At 44.0% G+C, this 16,824-nt stretch overlaps 6 protein-coding genes across 6 annotated transcripts; 4 read left to right on the top strand and 2 right to left on the bottom strand.

The window, feature by feature from the left end:
• Window positions 1–228: 228 nt before the first annotated feature.
• PUMCH_004442 (uncharacterized protein) lies at window positions 229–696 on the top strand (the record flags this gene model as incomplete). Its single annotated transcript, XM_063023378.1, has 1 exon — window positions 229–696. The coding sequence occupies one exon, from the start codon at window positions 229–231 to the stop codon at window positions 694–696; it is 468 nt and encodes a 155-aa protein (XP_062879448.1).
• Window positions 697–828: 132 nt separating this feature from the next.
• PUMCH_004443 (uncharacterized protein) lies at window positions 829–1,257 on the bottom strand (the record flags this gene model as incomplete). Its single annotated transcript, XM_063023379.1, has 1 exon — window positions 829–1,257. One exon carries the CDS (start codon window positions 1,255–1,257, stop codon window positions 829–831), a length of 429 nt encoding a protein of 142 aa, XP_062879449.1.
• A 311-nt stretch (window positions 1,258–1,568) lies between these two features.
• On the bottom strand, window positions 1,569–2,798 carry PUMCH_004444 (uncharacterized protein; the record flags this gene model as incomplete). The annotated part of the gene is made up of 1 exon (XM_063023380.1): window positions 1,569–2,798. The coding sequence occupies one exon, from the start codon at window positions 2,796–2,798 to the stop codon at window positions 1,569–1,571; it is 1,230 nt and encodes a 409-aa protein (XP_062879450.1).
• Window positions 2,799–4,319: 1,521 nt separating this feature from the next.
• On the top strand, window positions 4,320–6,158 carry PUMCH_004445 (uncharacterized protein; the record flags this gene model as incomplete). Its single annotated transcript, XM_063023381.1, has 1 exon — window positions 4,320–6,158. One exon carries the CDS (start codon window positions 4,320–4,322, stop codon window positions 6,156–6,158), a length of 1,839 nt encoding a protein of 612 aa, XP_062879451.1.
• A 632-nt stretch (window positions 6,159–6,790) lies between these two features.
• PUMCH_004446 (uncharacterized protein) lies at window positions 6,791–7,366 on the top strand (the record flags this gene model as incomplete). Its single annotated transcript, XM_063023382.1, has 1 exon — window positions 6,791–7,366. One exon carries the CDS (start codon window positions 6,791–6,793, stop codon window positions 7,364–7,366), a length of 576 nt encoding a protein of 191 aa, XP_062879452.1.
• A 1,986-nt stretch (window positions 7,367–9,352) lies between these two features.
• Window positions 9,353–16,573, top strand: PUMCH_004447 (uncharacterized protein; the record flags this gene model as incomplete). The annotated part of the gene is made up of 1 exon (XM_063023383.1): window positions 9,353–16,573. The coding sequence occupies one exon, from the start codon at window positions 9,353–9,355 to the stop codon at window positions 16,571–16,573; it is 7,221 nt and encodes a 2,406-aa protein (XP_062879453.1).
• Between the last annotated feature and the right edge of the window lie 251 nt (window positions 16,574–16,824).

The raw sequence follows: 16,824 nt of genomic DNA on the forward strand, positions 1-16,824 counted from the left end.
AATTTAGTTCTCAAGAATCTCTCAAAACCATATCCCCGCTTTGTCCGATAAAAACTAATGATTGCCGCCCAAAGTTCCTATCTGGCATGGACCAGTACTCCACTACTGAGAACATATACCACTATCCCACACCCATATGATCCACTCCGTTCTAATATGTATGTCGCCCCCAAACAAACCCCATAGGTCTTACTAACAAAAGTCAACCACGATGGTGTACCACGTCTCATGAAATTCTACACCCCCGTAGATCTCTCCACACAGAAAACACTCCTCGACCAAGTGTACCAGCTAATATCGGTACGCAGCGCCAAAGAATGCTCGTTCATCACTCCGCCAAAGCTTCTAGAAGATTTGGACGATATCAAGGTGATCTATAGACACTACGCAACGCTATACTTTGTGTTCATTGTCGACGACCAGGAGTCTGAGTTGGGTATCCTAGACTTGATCCAGGTCTTTGTCGAGTGTCTCGATAAGTGTTTCACCAACGTATGCGAGTTGGACTTGGTGTTTGGATGGCAGGTGTTGCAGACAGTCCTCGAAGAGATTGTGCAAGGCGGAATGGTCATCGACACTAATATAGCACGCATTGTTGCTGCGGTCGATGATGCCAATAGCCAGAAGAGCACTGGAATCAATGGTGGCAGCAGATGGCTTCTGGGCATCGAGAACGGGCTCCGCTGGAAGAGATGAGCCCCACCGTACTTTAAATCTTTTGGTATTGATTACACAACTGCAAATTCACTACGTACATCGTTGACCTAGCTCATGATTATCCTGAATATTCTATTTACACCTTATAAAATCCGACCTTGCCAGTGGGCGCTACCAGAACTTCCACCAGGACTTCTTGCTTTGCGCGACCAATTGCTCGGTCTCAAGGAACTGCTCCTTGGCCTGGTCGATCTCTTTCTTACGCTTTTCGTCTTCGATTTCCTGGTAGAAGGTTTTGGTGTTCACCAACTGGGTGACTTTGCCCTTTGTTTCTTTATCCCAGGGCGAAACAATAGGCCCTGTTTTCCAGATTGGATCGTTGGACTTGGCTGTTTCTTGCACGATGCGCATGAGCTCCTCTTGCTCCTTTTGTCTGAGGGCTTTGTTGCGTTCGTAGTTCGCTCTGATCTCGGGCGAGAACAGCTTGATCAAATCTTCATCGGTGGGGATGATAGTGTTGTAGAGAACGACACCTGTGCCGATGATCAATGTTCCTACAAAAGGCACTTTGGCCCATCTGTACCATAATGGTTTCTCCATATTGTAGTTGGGGGGTAATAGAAGTGCAGGTAGGAGGTTGTACTACAGAAAAGTGATATCGATAATTGTAGAGTATACGATGACAGATTGATAAAATACGAAATATTTAGATTTGGAAGTTTGGCTGTGTAGTCCTTTATTGAAAATGCCATTTTTGTTTTGCGCTCTTCTTCGCAATGATGTAAGACAGAATTAGCCTTACCTTGTGTAGTTACAGAGGTTATTCATAAGGACTTTAAGGTTGGCTCGTAAAATCCTTTTCTCAAAGCTCGGAATGAGAATAGTTAGTGTTCTTCTAAATATGTATGTGTTCACCCTGACCTGTCCACGATATCACGGGTCACTTCCTCTGAGTCGTCGTCTGGTCTAGAAGCCTCGCTCTTGAGCTCTGTTTTTCCGGAGAGGATCAATCTTTCTCTGAATCGCAGCGGCTTCTGTTTTTTATGCTCGATCTTTTTAAGACTTTCACTCACATTTTCAATCTCCTTCACTTCTGTACTCTCGTTGAAGCGAACACTCTTCTTGGGAGCCTTGGCTTCCACAGGAGCAGGCTCAGATTGTATTTTTTTGTTTCGCAAGGCTTGCACTTCGCCCCACAATCGGTTTTGAAGTTCTGACTTGCCCTTAAACATGCCGAAATTATTACCGTATAGTAGCTCATCAGCTTTAGAATCATCATCTGAGTCATCATCTAGATCACCATTTGAATCATCACCACCTTCATGATCGTCGCTGTTGAAATCGCTGTCTTCAATGTCGTAGTCGAAATCTCCTTCTTCAAGAACATCGTCCTCTGGGTCATCGAGGTCCATCTCGCTCGCAATGAGCTCGAGTTCATAGATCTCTTCTGGCCTGATAGATGGCTGTATATCTTCGAGTTCATCTTCTGAATCGCTTGTTTCCATCTCATTGATTTTGGATTCTTTGCGAGATTCACCCGATTCTGAAGGATTCTCCCTCGGTATAATTTCCATATCTGCTAGTAGTTCTTCAATCTGGCCATCATTTTCATTTTCAGCACTTGAATCGCTCAACCCCTTTTGAGTTTCGGCAACTTCCATCTGATCTTCGGCAGCGAGCAGTTCCTTCAACAGATCCTTTGGCATAGCTTCAAACGCTTTATCATTCACGGTGGCACTTATCACCTCCCCATCATCATCAAGAGTTTCTTGAATATCCATAATCGGTAGTCCCTCCGAATTCAATTCCTCTGTTTGTTCTACATTGTTCTCTTGGTCCAGAACTTTACCGATAGAGTCCAACATTTGGCGCGAGCGCTGCATTTTCTCAGAGATGTTTTTTAAATCGGCTAGATTTGAATCCAAACGCCGTCCAAAGAAACCCCTTGCCTCGTCTCCTGTCATCTCTACCCATAGATCACTTCCTATGAAGACAATTTGCTTATGGGATGGAGTTTCTGGGATCTGACTCAACTGGGCATTAAGAACTGCATTGGCATGTTCAAACAGACTCTTCTCTTCTTCAAGGGCTTTTATAGATAGCAGCAATACCTCTTTAAGCTCTTCTAGCGATTCAGCCATCTTAGATGAGTAAGACAATAGAGAATCTGGGAAAGTACACCACTGCGAAACAAATGTTGTGCAATTTAAATTTTTCGGAACAGTAGTCCCTGATTTTCATCATTAATTCTATATATGGAGCGTTATTTGTTCAACGTTCATGTGATGCTGATGAGTTCCAGTTGATTCTCTGTTGGTCTTTCACCTTCTATAGGACCGTTTGTTAGTCCAGTTCTTATTGAGATAAGAGGTTCAATTGGCTTTGCTTTTAGGTAAAACTGAGATTCAATTTTTGAATCTCAATTAAATTTAAGTACGTTTTCAAGTGAATATTGTTGTTGACTGGGCATGAGAGCTTAGTTTGATAACTAGACTCTACTTCGGAGTTAAAGAAGATGTTCTGAAATGATAACCAATTACTTTCACAAAAAACGTCATTCTGAATATGTGGGAAAGCTCACTGATTCGTGAACGAATCTTGAGCAATACAGTCTGATTACGCTTGATTCTTGTCTTCTAAGAGGCTCTTAGCACCCACTCCCATTGCAATCATGAACAAAAATAAAAAAGAACGGAAACTGGACCATGCAATTCTATGGACCAATTCACTTTTGAGCCATTGTCTTCCAAAATCCACCTCTTGTTCCAGCTCACGGATTCTAGAAACTCACCGAATTTGCAGCCAATTGAGCATCTCATGATGCATGCACAATCAGCCTTCAAATTGATGACAAACAGATAAATTGCCACCTGCGTCAACATTAAAGATCATTGACACGCACAAGACATTGCCAAAATAATTACCACCTAACCCTGTCATTCCTAGCTTTCAGTCTACACAGACACATATGATGTCATTGCCACCGGAAGATTATTCTACGCCCTCCGAACGTTCAGACCAAGACCAAGTCAAAATTGCCATATCTTAAAAATAGCCATCCACAGTTGCGCATTGTTGGCTGACCCATTTCGGCGGCCCGGGTTCTATTTCGCCGAAGTGAGTTGTTCCCTATTGTCGCATACGCACTCCCTGGTCGGATGATTACACCATCTAAGAATTTTCACCACCAGAAAGAAGCGCCAGTTTTTCCGTCGCGCGCTTTTTTTTGCTACAAAACACCATCGTAGTATTTCACCATCTGCTCGAGTGACACAGGGCTCCTTATCAGCACATTCAACACTTTTGTTGCGTCCCACAGTAGAACTCCGCGCTACATAACTCATCTCTATACGAGCTATACGACACGGCTTATCAAGATTCAGGGGCACCAACATACATTCTCCCTGCGTCCACAGCCTCCCATGCCCATATAGAAGCATCGAACTCGCACCAATTTCGGGCCTATCTTTTTACTAATTCCGTCTTGGGCTGAACACAGTATCTTCAAGGGAACTACAGTGGGCTTAGTTAGCGATTCAACTCGACGATAACTAGCCGCAATACTGTAGATTTCATAATCCTCCCATACATATATTAATTTCTATTCTTTGCAAACAAGCAGGTCCCGCTGAACTGACATATTCCCATTGCCGCGTTGCACCATGGCCGATGAGAAGAAACCTTCTGCAAAGAAGGGTTGCAAGCGGAAATACCATTCCAAATCCAAGAAGGGGTGCGTCACCTGCAAAAAGCGTCGTGTCAAGTGTGATGAAATGAAACCGAACTGCTCTACATGCGTCCGCATGAAGCTAGAGTGTGGCTACTTGGATGAGCCGCCTACTTCATCTAAAAGAAAGAAGTCTGAAGGAAGCTTGTCTCCGGCATCTTCAGCCACACAGCAGGCGACACCCAATAAATCTCCTAGCCCACCTCCCGCGGGAGGCAAGTCATCGTTGTCCGATTTGGCGTCGTCTTTGGGTATAGGATTGGGGAATCTTAATAACATCAATATTAGTCAGATTGTGAACAATTTGAGCAACGGAAGAGATTTGAGCGCGTTTGGGGAACTTCCAAATATTGCTAACCTAGCCGCTTTGGCCCAACAACCAATGGATTTCGGAGCTCTTGGCTCTCAGCTTTCTAGTATGGGCTTCAACCTAGACTCACTAATCGCCCCGTTGCTCAAACCAAAATCCGAACCAGCCACGGAGCCCAGAGATCAGACAATTGCCGGTTTGACATCTGTTCTAGACTCTGCAATCCAACTGTTATCGGGCCACGAGCCGCTCCCTTCAACAGTAAAGACAGAAGTGGTTCCCGACTTGGGCGAAATACCAGGTGTTTTGCCACCAATTGATGAAACAATTCCAATTCCAAGCACCAGTGCTCCAGAGCCTCCTTTGCCTGCGAACAGAATATCGAACAGCTCCAATGGCTCTTTAAATTTGTTGGACCTCAAATTGATGTACCATTACACAACCCATGTATCAAGCACGATAACAGGTGCAGGTATATCGGATACTGATATCTGGAACCACGATATTCCGATGTTGGCGTTCGAGTATCCATTCTTGATGCACGCACTTTTAGCATTCAGTGCCACTCATTTGTCCAGAACAGAGTCGGGTCTTGATGATTGTGTGACCTCTCATCGTGGCGAAGCACTTCGACTCCTTCGTGAGGCCATCCTAAATATCGATAGTGATAATACTGATGCATTGGTGGCAAGTGCCCTTATTCTTATCATGGACTCACTTGCTAATGCGTCTATTCCCTCTCTGACATCGTCCAAGTCTCTACCAGCATCCGCGTGGATTTTCCATGTTAAAGGGGCTGCCACGATCCTTACAGCTGTGTGGCCTTTGACGGAAGCGTCGCGTTTCTACAAATTTATAAGTGTTGATTTAGGAGATTTGGGAGATATCATAAACGAGAAAAGCCAACTATCACGAAACTCAACGCTCTCGTATGCTGATTTGGAATGCCACGACTCATCCATTGCCGATTTGTTTCCTGTTCCGATCAACTCGCCTTACTTGATCACGTTGGCTTACTTGAACAAGCTACATAAAGAACGTTACAAAGCAGACTTTATTCTCCGTATATTCGCATTCCCCGCTCTACTCGAAAAAGAGTTCTTGGGTTTGCTTTTGATGGGTGACGTGAAGGCTATGAGGGTCATGCGCTCTTACTACAAGCTTCTTCGATCATTCACGCTGGAAATGAAGGACAAAGTTTGGTTCTTGGAAGGTGTCTCAACTGTTCTACCGGTGGATGTTGAAGAGTACGCCGGTGGAGCCGGTGGTATGCACATGATGCTTGACTTTTTGGGAGGAGGACCTTCAATTCTGGAGGACAACGAGGTCGACAAGAGTCTCTCACTGATAGATCCAGGTGGACAAATTGCCAAGAAATTGGCAGACACAAACAACCTACCGAGCGATATCACCAGCGCCTTGGATGTAATGCAAGGAGAGGGCGGAATATTGAACCATGATTAGGCTAGATTAAAGAACGATCTACGATTACGAACAACTATAGGGCACACGAGGAAAAGCATGGAATCCATAGAGTCATCCAAAAACCCTGATTTTTCATAAGCTCATTAATTTAACAAATTTGTCACTTCTTGTCTCCACAGCCGCGTCGAAAGAAGACTTGATGTGCCGCCCGGACTTCAACCCAGTAGTTCACAAGACACTATCTAGCGCGACCAAGACGCAAAACGCAAACAGAGCCGGCCAAAGCCCCAAAAAATCATCCGCCAATAAAATTATGGCAATTCCAAAGAAAATGTAAACGAACGCTAAAACCTTCTCAAACCTCGCCCGCGTAACACCTTCCTGCCCACCACAGATAAGACGCCCAGTAATGGATTTCGGAAACACTGGCGAGGAATCCTGCACACAGCGCAGACATTTGATTTTTTTGCCCTGATTTCTCCCACTCCACCTCAAAGATTATCCCTGTAACCACAACGACAACCCTCGTTCACGTGAGCTTTCCCTTTCTCTTAACTCAGCCAAATCTCCAGTCAATAGTGCACGCTCGCCCTGCAAAATCCGCTCGAGAAAACTATTCCTAAACAACATACAAACAGTCCTTTTCTCCTTTCCCCATATAACACAACAAAATGCAGACCATAAAGTGTGTAGTCGTCGGTGATGGTGCCGTCGGTAAGACGTGTTTGTTGATCTCCTACACCACCTCCAAATTCCCAGCTGACTACGTGCCTACTGTGTTCGACAACTACGCGGTGACGGTCATGATCGGTGATGAACCATTCACCTTGGGACTCTTCGACACTGCTGGCCAAGAAGATTACGATAGATTAAGACCATTATCATACCCCTCCACAGACGTGTTTTTGGTGTGTTTCTCTGTGATTGCACCCTCGTCTTTTGAGAACGTCAAGGAGAAGTGGTTTCCTGAGGTTCACCACCACTGTCCCGGCGTGCCATGTCTCATAGTTGGAACACAGATCGATTTAAGAAACGATGAGGTGATTTTGCAGAGATTGAATAGACAGAAATTGTCGCCCATCACTGCGGACCAGGGAGAGAAGTTGGCCAAGGAGTTGCGTGCTGTGAAGTACGTGGAGTGCTCTGCATTGACCCAGAGGGGCTTGAAGACTGTCTTCGACGAGGCCATTGTGGCTGCCTTGGAGCCTCCTGTCATCAAGAAGTCGAAGAAGTGCACCATTTTGTAGTGTGCGCTATGTGCAACGTTGTCTTCTAGTTCCTACGTGACGTAGTTTATTTTGGTTATTAGACTTAGATCATGGATATTTCGGGCCTCTGCTGCCTTTTAATCACTTCAATATACAAATTCTGAAACATGGGCGGTGTGATTCCAGGATGATTTTGGATTCGCTCACAGACGAGTAATTAGACGAAGAATCAGACGACAGAGATAGAATCAGATGATTCAACTCCCTGGAGATTGTTAATTCGAGAACAGGGGTTCACTCAATGTTATTTTTGCCGTGACTTTGGTATCAGACTTTGATTCCTTTCATAGGAACTAGGGACAATGTGGATTCTTAGGTAGAACTTGATACTCACATTACACATATCCAAATCAGCTCAAATCATTGCTTGATCGCGAGAGAGATCACAGCATTAGCTACACATGTACACTCTGTAACAGATCAGAGAGATCAGGGACATTCTCATATCCAGTCAGTTGAGTGCTTTCAAACAAATGTAGAGGGAACAAAATTTTCATGTAGTTCTTAACTACCCCAACAACTGAATCGTAGAAAGTTTAGTAGAACATCCAGGCAGCCACAAACTGCCGTTTCCATCACAAATCACGTAGTATATCTTGCGCTCTGGCTCGTGGATCCTTATATAAGACGGCATCACACTAAAAAGAGACAGCAGACAGAGGTATGCGCAGTCCGAGTCCATCATAAAACAGATCCAGATCGACTTGAATCAAACAGCAAAACCCCTGGTGCATAATCCACGATTAATTCTACCTCCGTAAATCACATAAGGTTTCGCTAGAGAGAACAGTGCTGCAGCTGCTAGGCTTCTAACCAAAGCAGCAGCAACTAGATCTGGCGCGATGCAGATCTATCCAGGAACACCGACGACGGCGGACATATGTATGCATTGGACCATTATCTCCGTGGTGTCAGATGGAGCAAGAACGTGCAGAATTTTTTTTATGTCGTGAAACTCGGAGTTCGATTTCACCACAAGTAGCCGCTGGTGCACCTATCTACATGGAGACATCCTGCAGCGCACATAAGCGCAATGCATTGGTATGTTCTCCAACGGTGAAAAGTCCTTCGTATCAGTTGCCGAAAAAGGTCGGCGAAAAAAAGAAGGTTATCGAGAGGCACCGAGAAAATAGCTTAAACGCACCTTCTCCGCGAATTTTGTCTTTTCACCAAGAGCATTTCCGAATCGTATCTGGCGAACCTCCCGCCCTCTCGCTTTGGCTGAGCCGCAAAACGACTCGCACCGAATCGGTTTGAGCTATAAAGGTTTTTCTCCCAAACAATCACGCAAACGCGGCCGCTCATTCCTTCACATGTTTCGCCAGACCAGTTGGATTCGCGCTCGTATCCCATCCAATGATCCGCCTGGACTTCCGTCTTGGGTTGCTTGCATGCGGCTTCCCTCCAAAGGGAAAAATGTGTCAACTAGCCCGCCCACAGCCGGTTCCGCCGTACATCTACCTCAGACCAAACGAGCAGCGAGCAAGTGATTCGCACCAAAAAAAAAATTCTGCAACAAATAAATACACCCCCAACCGGAAATCAATCCAAGCCCCTCGATTTCTCTCTTTTCCATCCCCCGTGTGCCCAGTCCCCTGACACGTTCCTTCCGCTAACGCCCCGTTGACGCACCCGCCCCAAAAGTGTCTCACCTGGACCCAAGCTGGCGCTTGCATCCCCCATGCAGACACAGCTAGCAATGTAGAGATGCCGCAGCACCATCGGGGCAGCTGTACCAGGGCATCCAGGGACCACACCAGTGATCATTTTCCATCATCTCTCTTTTGCTCTTCTCCGTAGATAATCCTGACTTCGCTCAACCCCAAGCTGCACCCTCCTTTCTCTGGCTACACACCATTCGTTGTCTTCGAAGTCGCTTGTAGTTGCTCCATCCATCCCCAGATTACCTATTCCCTCTCCACAATCACAGATCCCGTCCCGTAGAATCCACGGGAGGACACACCAATGTCCAACAGATCATACCGAGGCTCCGACAATACCCTGAGCTACAATGGGAGTGCCACGTTCCGGTCGCAGACCAATAGTGTCTCCAAGCTCAGTTCCGGGTCGTCCAGCAGTGTGCGCTTCGAGGCGCTTTCCATTGATCATTTCCGTCTGATGTCCGAGAATATGCCCGTGTCTCTGCCTACGTCGGCCAACAATAGCGGCACTCCTAATAATTCGTCTCAGGGCTTATCTCTGGACTCGCGCAAGTCTATCACCAAGGAGAGACTATTGGCATACCTGCTGTACGTAGACGACATCAATTTTGTCCAGGACCAGCGAAACTATCTCCAAGGCTCGGGCCCGCAGGATCTATCGTTGGCGCAGACATTGCTGCAGGAGAGCTTCAATGTGGCCTCCAACATCGTTCCGGGATACACCCTTCTGCATCGCCTTTCTGCGTCCGGCCTGAGCTCTTTGTGCTATGTGGCCACCCACGACGCCTCGGGGGCACTGGCCATCATTCGCCTCAGTCCAGATATCTCTGAGTGTGATCATGTGGCCCGGTTTGTCAATGACTGGTACCTTACCCTGGGACTCAATCCGCCCCTGTGCCCACGTCTTTGGACCAACAAAGAATTGGTCAAGGAGTACATCAACTCACCCACTAGCTTTGCATCCAAATACGATTTCGAGGTGCCTAGTCATTCCGTGAAGCCCACACATGAGGAGTGGCGGCAGCCATTGACGTTACCTAAAAATGTCAATGGAGTTTTATATCCTATAGAATGCTACAATGTTGTTACCAGAAAGGAGAATAATACAACAAAACGCATGGCGATGGTATACCTTGATTTTGGCTACAAGACCATTCGCGATTACTACAATGACAAAAGCAAGCCTATTCAAACAGACAAGTCTTCTCTAAATAGTGGCAGTGTGAAGTCAGTCCTTTCCGAATTGAGCGCCGAAGCAAATCCTGGCGCAGAGAGAATTCTTACAAACAACTTAGGAAGCGGTGAGTTTGATGATCTAGCTAACAGAGTTCGCCAGATACCCAAAAGTCAAGAAACCGTCTACGAGATTCTCGTTGACATGATCGAATTGCTTCACACAATCTGTATCTGCCACGAACTAGGAATAGTTCACAACGGCATCACTAGTCATCATATTCTTCGCTCCACCATCTCCAACAAAAAGCTCAAGTCTATGAGGAAAGATCGCGTGGTTTTGACGGGCTTTGACTTTGGTTTTTCTGTCGTTTACGAAGATTCATTCCATGCCTTTAGAAAAAAGAACCTTAGAGCAATCGATGATCTCCTACCTTATATGTCACCGGAAAACACTGGTGACGCGGTATCTCTCGTGAATTATAGCACTGACATATACTCAGTGGGTATAGTGTTGTACGAGTTGATTGTTGGCTGTCTTCCTTTCCAATCAGATAACCCTGTTCGTCTAAGAAAAATGCATTTGAGCCAAAGACCAATTCAGCCGTATTTATTAGGAAAATCCTGGATCACTTTGGAGCTCAATAACATCATTATGAAATGTTTAGAGAAAAAACCCCAAGACCGTTACATTTCAGCGGCGCAATTACAGCATGACTTGAGACGTGCCCTCAAAGCCTACGCGAGCCAATCAAATCTTTTGGATGGTTTGTCCATCGAAACTAGGCTTGCAGCAGCCAGTGAATTGCGTCCGGATCTACCTGTTTTGGACACATTTCCAATCAAAATGCACCCCATCAAGGTGAGAGACTCAGTTTTTGACTATTGTTACCATAATCAACAAGCTTCCAAATTGATCGTGGTCAAGGGTGGTTCTGGCGTAGGGAAAACTACCATAATAGAAGAAATGGCTGGTCAAGCAGTTTCTCGGTATGACTTTGTGATACCATGGTCATATGATTGTTCTGATATGAACGTCACTAAGTATGCTTCGTTGATTTACGGTATCCATACGATCACTAGACAAATTTTGTCGTCCTCAACAGAGAATATTTCAGAGTGGCGACACAAGCTAACAAATGAAATTGACACAGACTTGAGTATTTTGTTTCAAGCTGTACCAGACTTAAAATTACTTTTAGGCCCCCACTACCTAAATTTAAGGCAGGAAATAGTTGACAATAGTGGTTTCAAAGCTCGTTCAACCTCAAGATCAATGTTTCCCTTGCGAACCTTGCTAGCTGACGAACCTGGCACCGAATACCTTACGCCCAGAGAAGCTCAACTGAATTTGATTGACGAGCAGGCACTCAGTCTTGAACTCAAATATAAGTACATTTTCAAAAAGTTTTTCAACTTGGTTTCTCAAAGGGGCCTCACCATCATTCTTGATGATGTACAGTGGTGCCCAAAACAGGAAATGGAAGTATTCTATGAAATCATAGATTTCATTCACAGCTCTGGTAAGAGTCACAACATATCCATTCTTGCTTCTTATCATACAAACAAAGCTGTATCAAAATTTGAGAACAAAAGATTGGAGCTACGGTACTTGGAAGTAATGGCCAAAAGTCTAGGCATCCTATACAAGGAATTCCAGGTTGATGACCTTGAGATCGGTGAGTTCACAGAATATCTTGGCACTATCTCTTTGACCAAGCCTCTTGGGAGTAATCCAGCGAGGGCCCAGAAGCTTTATGATTTGACGCTCGGCAATCGATTATCATTGAATTATATTTCCAGGTTTTATAAATTGAAGAATCAATTTGAAGAGACCGACTGGAAGTCAATGGTGTCTTTTGCACAAGATCAAGATAAAGACCGTCTGCTGCAGTTGCTAATCGATAAAATTATCGAAGCTTACATTGGCGAATTTTCATCGGAAAATGTAGTCAAGCTTCTCAAGTTTGCAGCCATCACATGTGTGAACGGACTTTTCAAGATGTCTGACTTGATGATCGTAACGGGCTTCTCTTTGTTGGAGACTCATAAGATACTACAACTCTGCATGGAAACCAAGTTATTCATTCCATCAGGTATTTATTACAAATTGCCCTTCCATTTAATTGCAAAAGACGAGTTTCCTTTTGAACTCGATGATTCAATTGCTTGGAACTGGACTGCTCAAACGCGTTACAGATTTGACCACAACGTAATTCATTTCAATTTACTAAAGCAATTAGAGAGAGATGGCGAGTTCCATGAATATCATCGTCTCGCTGGACTTCGATTGAAAAAAAGCTTACTGCAGGAAACTGCTGTAAACATTTCTGATTACCTTAGTATGGCTTCGCACATTTTGATGTCAATCGATGTTGCCAGGGAAAAAGATTTTGAGAAGTATTATGAGGCATTGGTAAGCGGTGGGCGCTATGCTATAGCCACTTCTAATCTTGAGCTCGCGCTCAAATTCTTCACAGCATCCCAAAAATTTATTCCGAAGTCAGATACGCGCAGACTCCTCAAAGGTGCTTTGACATGTATCCAATGTAACTATCTCCTCAAAAATTTCGAAGACTGCATCAACCTTATTCAAATAGCAGAAGAAGACTTCGGGAAAGACAATTGGATACTCGTTCACTTGAAGGTTCGTTCATTGTTCAATGCTAGGCAATTCAAACGAGGAATGAAAAAAGCGGTCAAAACTCTCCAGGCTTTGGATGTCGAAGTTTACCTCAACGAAGAACAATGCAGACCTCTTGCTGATAAATTGTTTAGCCTGCTTCCTTTATCTGTATCAGAGATAAGGGTCCTCAAAACTCTCAAGAAGGCTACAGACCCCAAATTTATACTCATTGCAGAATTGATAATGGATGTTTTGAGTCCTTCTTATGTCTTAGGACTCACTGAGTTAAGAAAGGTGCTTCTATCCCAACTTATACATCTCATGATAAGGTATGGCTACACAAATGCCTGTGGTGTTCCCTTAATACATTTGGCAAACATGTTTGTTCAAAAAGCTGAGCTGATGAGCATAATAAAGGCATCGGAGCTATCTGATGTTGCAATCGCACTCGTAAATTCAGATTTGGGGGCAAGTTCTGAATTCAGCGAACATTTGAATGAGAGCTACGTCGTTTACATGGCTGCTTTCAGGCAACCATTGAATGAACTCATGAAGTTTTCGACCATGCTCAATTTTGACACAAATACCCCGCTTAAATCACAAGAATCCTCTCTACTGCTCTTGACCACCAACAGTTTTATTATACTTGGGTATGTTACCGGGTGGACCAGTCTTAATCAAGCGTTGCTAAAACCAGTGGATTTAAGTGCCAGCATCGAGCAGATAGTTCACAACAATTGCATCAGACTTTGGTTGAATCAATGTTCTATTGAAGAATTCATGGAGCAGTACAAGAAATTGTTTACAGAGCTTACACCTGATCTAGAATTTTGTTACCTTGGAAGCGCAGTTTTGTATTGCGCCACTGTTGGAAAGTTTAATGAGGGGGCTGAGCTTGTTCTTGATCGTGCTTATCATGTCTCGAGGAAACTTCCAATTTCTTTGATGCATGTAAGGTTCCTATTCTTTTCCGCTATGTGTCTCTGTTTTAACACATCTGAACACAACAAATCAAAAGGATTGGATTTGGCAAAAAAAATTGGAGTACTATTTGACATGTGGACAGAGGCTTGTTATCAAAATTTTGGCCCCGAGCTGAAGATCATTAAGGTCTCAATAATTGCTTCAACGTCCAAGAAGCCATCGCTTGAAATACTTGATCAGTTTGAAGAAGCGATCGAAGCCGCCACAGTCGAAGGTAAGTGGCTTGAGCTGGCTTTGTCAAACCACGCTTGTGCAATTTGGCTTCTTAGAACATCAGAGAGCAAAAAAAGAGTTTTTCATTTCGCAAACGAAGCTTATTCTATTCACCGTATGATGAACCTCGACAGTCAAGCTGAGAAACTCAAAGCCCAGTTCTCTGAACTCTTTGCATCTTTCAATTGGGCTGGAGTTCAAAAAATGCCAGATTCGCTGCGGTTACGAATGGGCGTTTCGAAAGCATTTAGTGATGACTTAATCCAAACTTTCTTAGATCCACCCGATTACTCTCCAGCCACAGAAGATTCCATTGATTTTTCTGAAAGGCTGAATGCAGAACCCAAGATTGGTGAGAATTCAGAGCCGCTGATGAAAGCGGAAGCAGTGACACCTTTCGATGGTTTTGCCAATGGACCAACACAGGATGATTGGACTCAGGCTATAAAGTTATGTCTCTCAATTTCACAGTCTTCAAGTATTGATTCCATTGTTCTGAGACTCCTTGAGAGCTGTCTATCTTTCGCTGGAGTGGACTATGGAGCTATTATTTTGAATTTGCATACAAATGAACCTATGGTGAAAGCCATTGGAACAGTGAACAATATTTACAAACTCGATGACGAATCCCTTATTTCAAGAGCAGATTTAGTACCTTATAACTTGGTAATCGAGTGCTTTTTAAAGGGTGAAAGCATCAACAAAGACGACAATCGGAAGTTTTTTGCGAAAAAGTATGGCAAAGATGCATACTACGCTAATAACATGTGCAGTTCGGTTCTTTGTGTTCCTATTAAAACTTCTACAGTAATTGGCGCCGTGTACTTAGAAAGACACGTGAGGCAACCTCATCTTGCCAATGATGAATTCATTTTCGATAAAAGTAAGTTGGAATTGCTTGAGCTTCTTTGCTCACAAGCAGCAGTCTCGTTTTCTAAACTGGTTGTGTATAACCAGATGGAACTAGCCAAAAAGGCAGCAGAAGATGCCACAGAAGAAAAGGCTAGCTTCCTTGCCAACATGTCGCATGAAATCAGGACTCCCTTCAACTCTCTATTTGCATGCTCAATATTCTTACTAGACACCTCCTTAACTCCAAGTCAGCGTGAATATGTTGAGACGATAAAAAATTCGGCGCTCGTTACTTTGAATATTATCGATGGCATTCTTGCTTTCAGCAAAATTGAACATGGCTCTTTCACCTTGGATAATTCGCCCTTTTCGATTAACGATTCTATTGAAAGTTCTATCTCCATTTCGAGTGATCAAATCGAGACAAAAGACATAGAATTTGTTTATTTCAACAGATGCCCCGAAATAGAGTCTATATATGGAGATGCCACACGTGTTCGCCAAATTATTATCAATTTGGTCGGAAACGCCCTAAAATTTACGAGTGAGGGATACGTGAAAGTGACTCTTTCTGCGGAAATAATTCGTGAAACGAGATACGAATTGAAGATTTCAGTCGAAGACACCGGTATCGGAATTCCAGATGCTTCGAAATCAAAAATATTTGGAGCATTCTCACAAGTTGATGGCTCTTCGCGAAGAGTTCATGGTGGCTCAGGTCTCGGACTTGCTATTTCGAAAAAGCTTGCTGAAATTATGAACGGCCGTATCACCTTCACCAGTGAATTCGGAAAAGGATCTACATTTGAATTCTCATGTCCTTTCGAAGTCGAATTGCAGAGAGTCCGTCCATTGATAAAACCTCAAACAGTGTGTTTGGTATCCAAAGCTGAGCTCAAAAAACAATCCATTCGTGAAACTATCGAATTTTATGGAGCCAAGACGATAAGTTATTGTAGTCTTGAAGAGGCCGTGGAATCTGGGGAACATTTCGATGTCATTTTGATTGATCGCAGAGCACTCAAGCCAAATCAGAAAGTTCGCTCCACATTAAAGGATCGCAAAGTGCACATTGTCTTGATTGTCAGGTTTGGGCTGCGAATCTCAGACACACTAACTCGAGATCTTGAAGTAGATACTTTGATTTTCTCGCCATTGAATCGATCGACGACTAGAAGAATTTTGGAAAATACCTTGGTTAGCGATGAAGGCACCAAAACTACACAAGTGGCCCAGGAAGAGGTATACCCGCTTAACATTTTAATTGCGGAAGATAATCCGATAAACTTACGGGTTGCATTGCAGCATTTAAAAAAATTGGGCTATATCGCAGACCACGCAAAAGACGGAGTGCAAGTCTTGGAAAAATGTGAGTCGCGGCTAGCAGAAGGAAAGAAATATGACGTTATTCTTATGGACATTCAAATGCCAAAGAAAGACGGAATTGAAGCAGCCATCGAACTACGAAAGTCATTCATGGAGCGCAATTGCGAATTCTTTTTGCCTCAAATTGTTGCCTTGACTGCAAACGTTGCAGGTGAAGATCGCGAGAAGTGTTTGAAGTGCGGTATGGTAGATTTTGTCTCCAAACCGATTTTGCCTGATGAACTAAAAAGAGTTCTTCTGAATGCAGCAAGAACCATTCAAGCTACAGGGGACTGGTCAGCCGACTATTAGATAATCCGTATACTTATTGTCCGCGAGAACGTACAGCACAATTTGTATAGCACCTACTATTAAATAGACACAATATCACATTCATATGGATAGCAAATTGAGAACAAAAAATTTGATTTGGATACTTATTTTACGATGTGTGAGAAAAGCGGTGGTGACACTTACTTGGTAGGTTGAGCAGCCAAATACGACTTGATACGCTCATCCAACCACTCCTTTTTCTTTGCGGCAAAGGCTTGCCACTCAGCGAG

Source organism: Australozyma saopauloensis, chromosome 5, assembly GCF_035610405.1.
Source record: "Australozyma saopauloensis chromosome 5, complete sequence".
Lineage (NCBI taxonomy): Eukaryota > Fungi > Ascomycota > Pichiomycetes > Serinales > Metschnikowiaceae > Australozyma > Australozyma saopauloensis.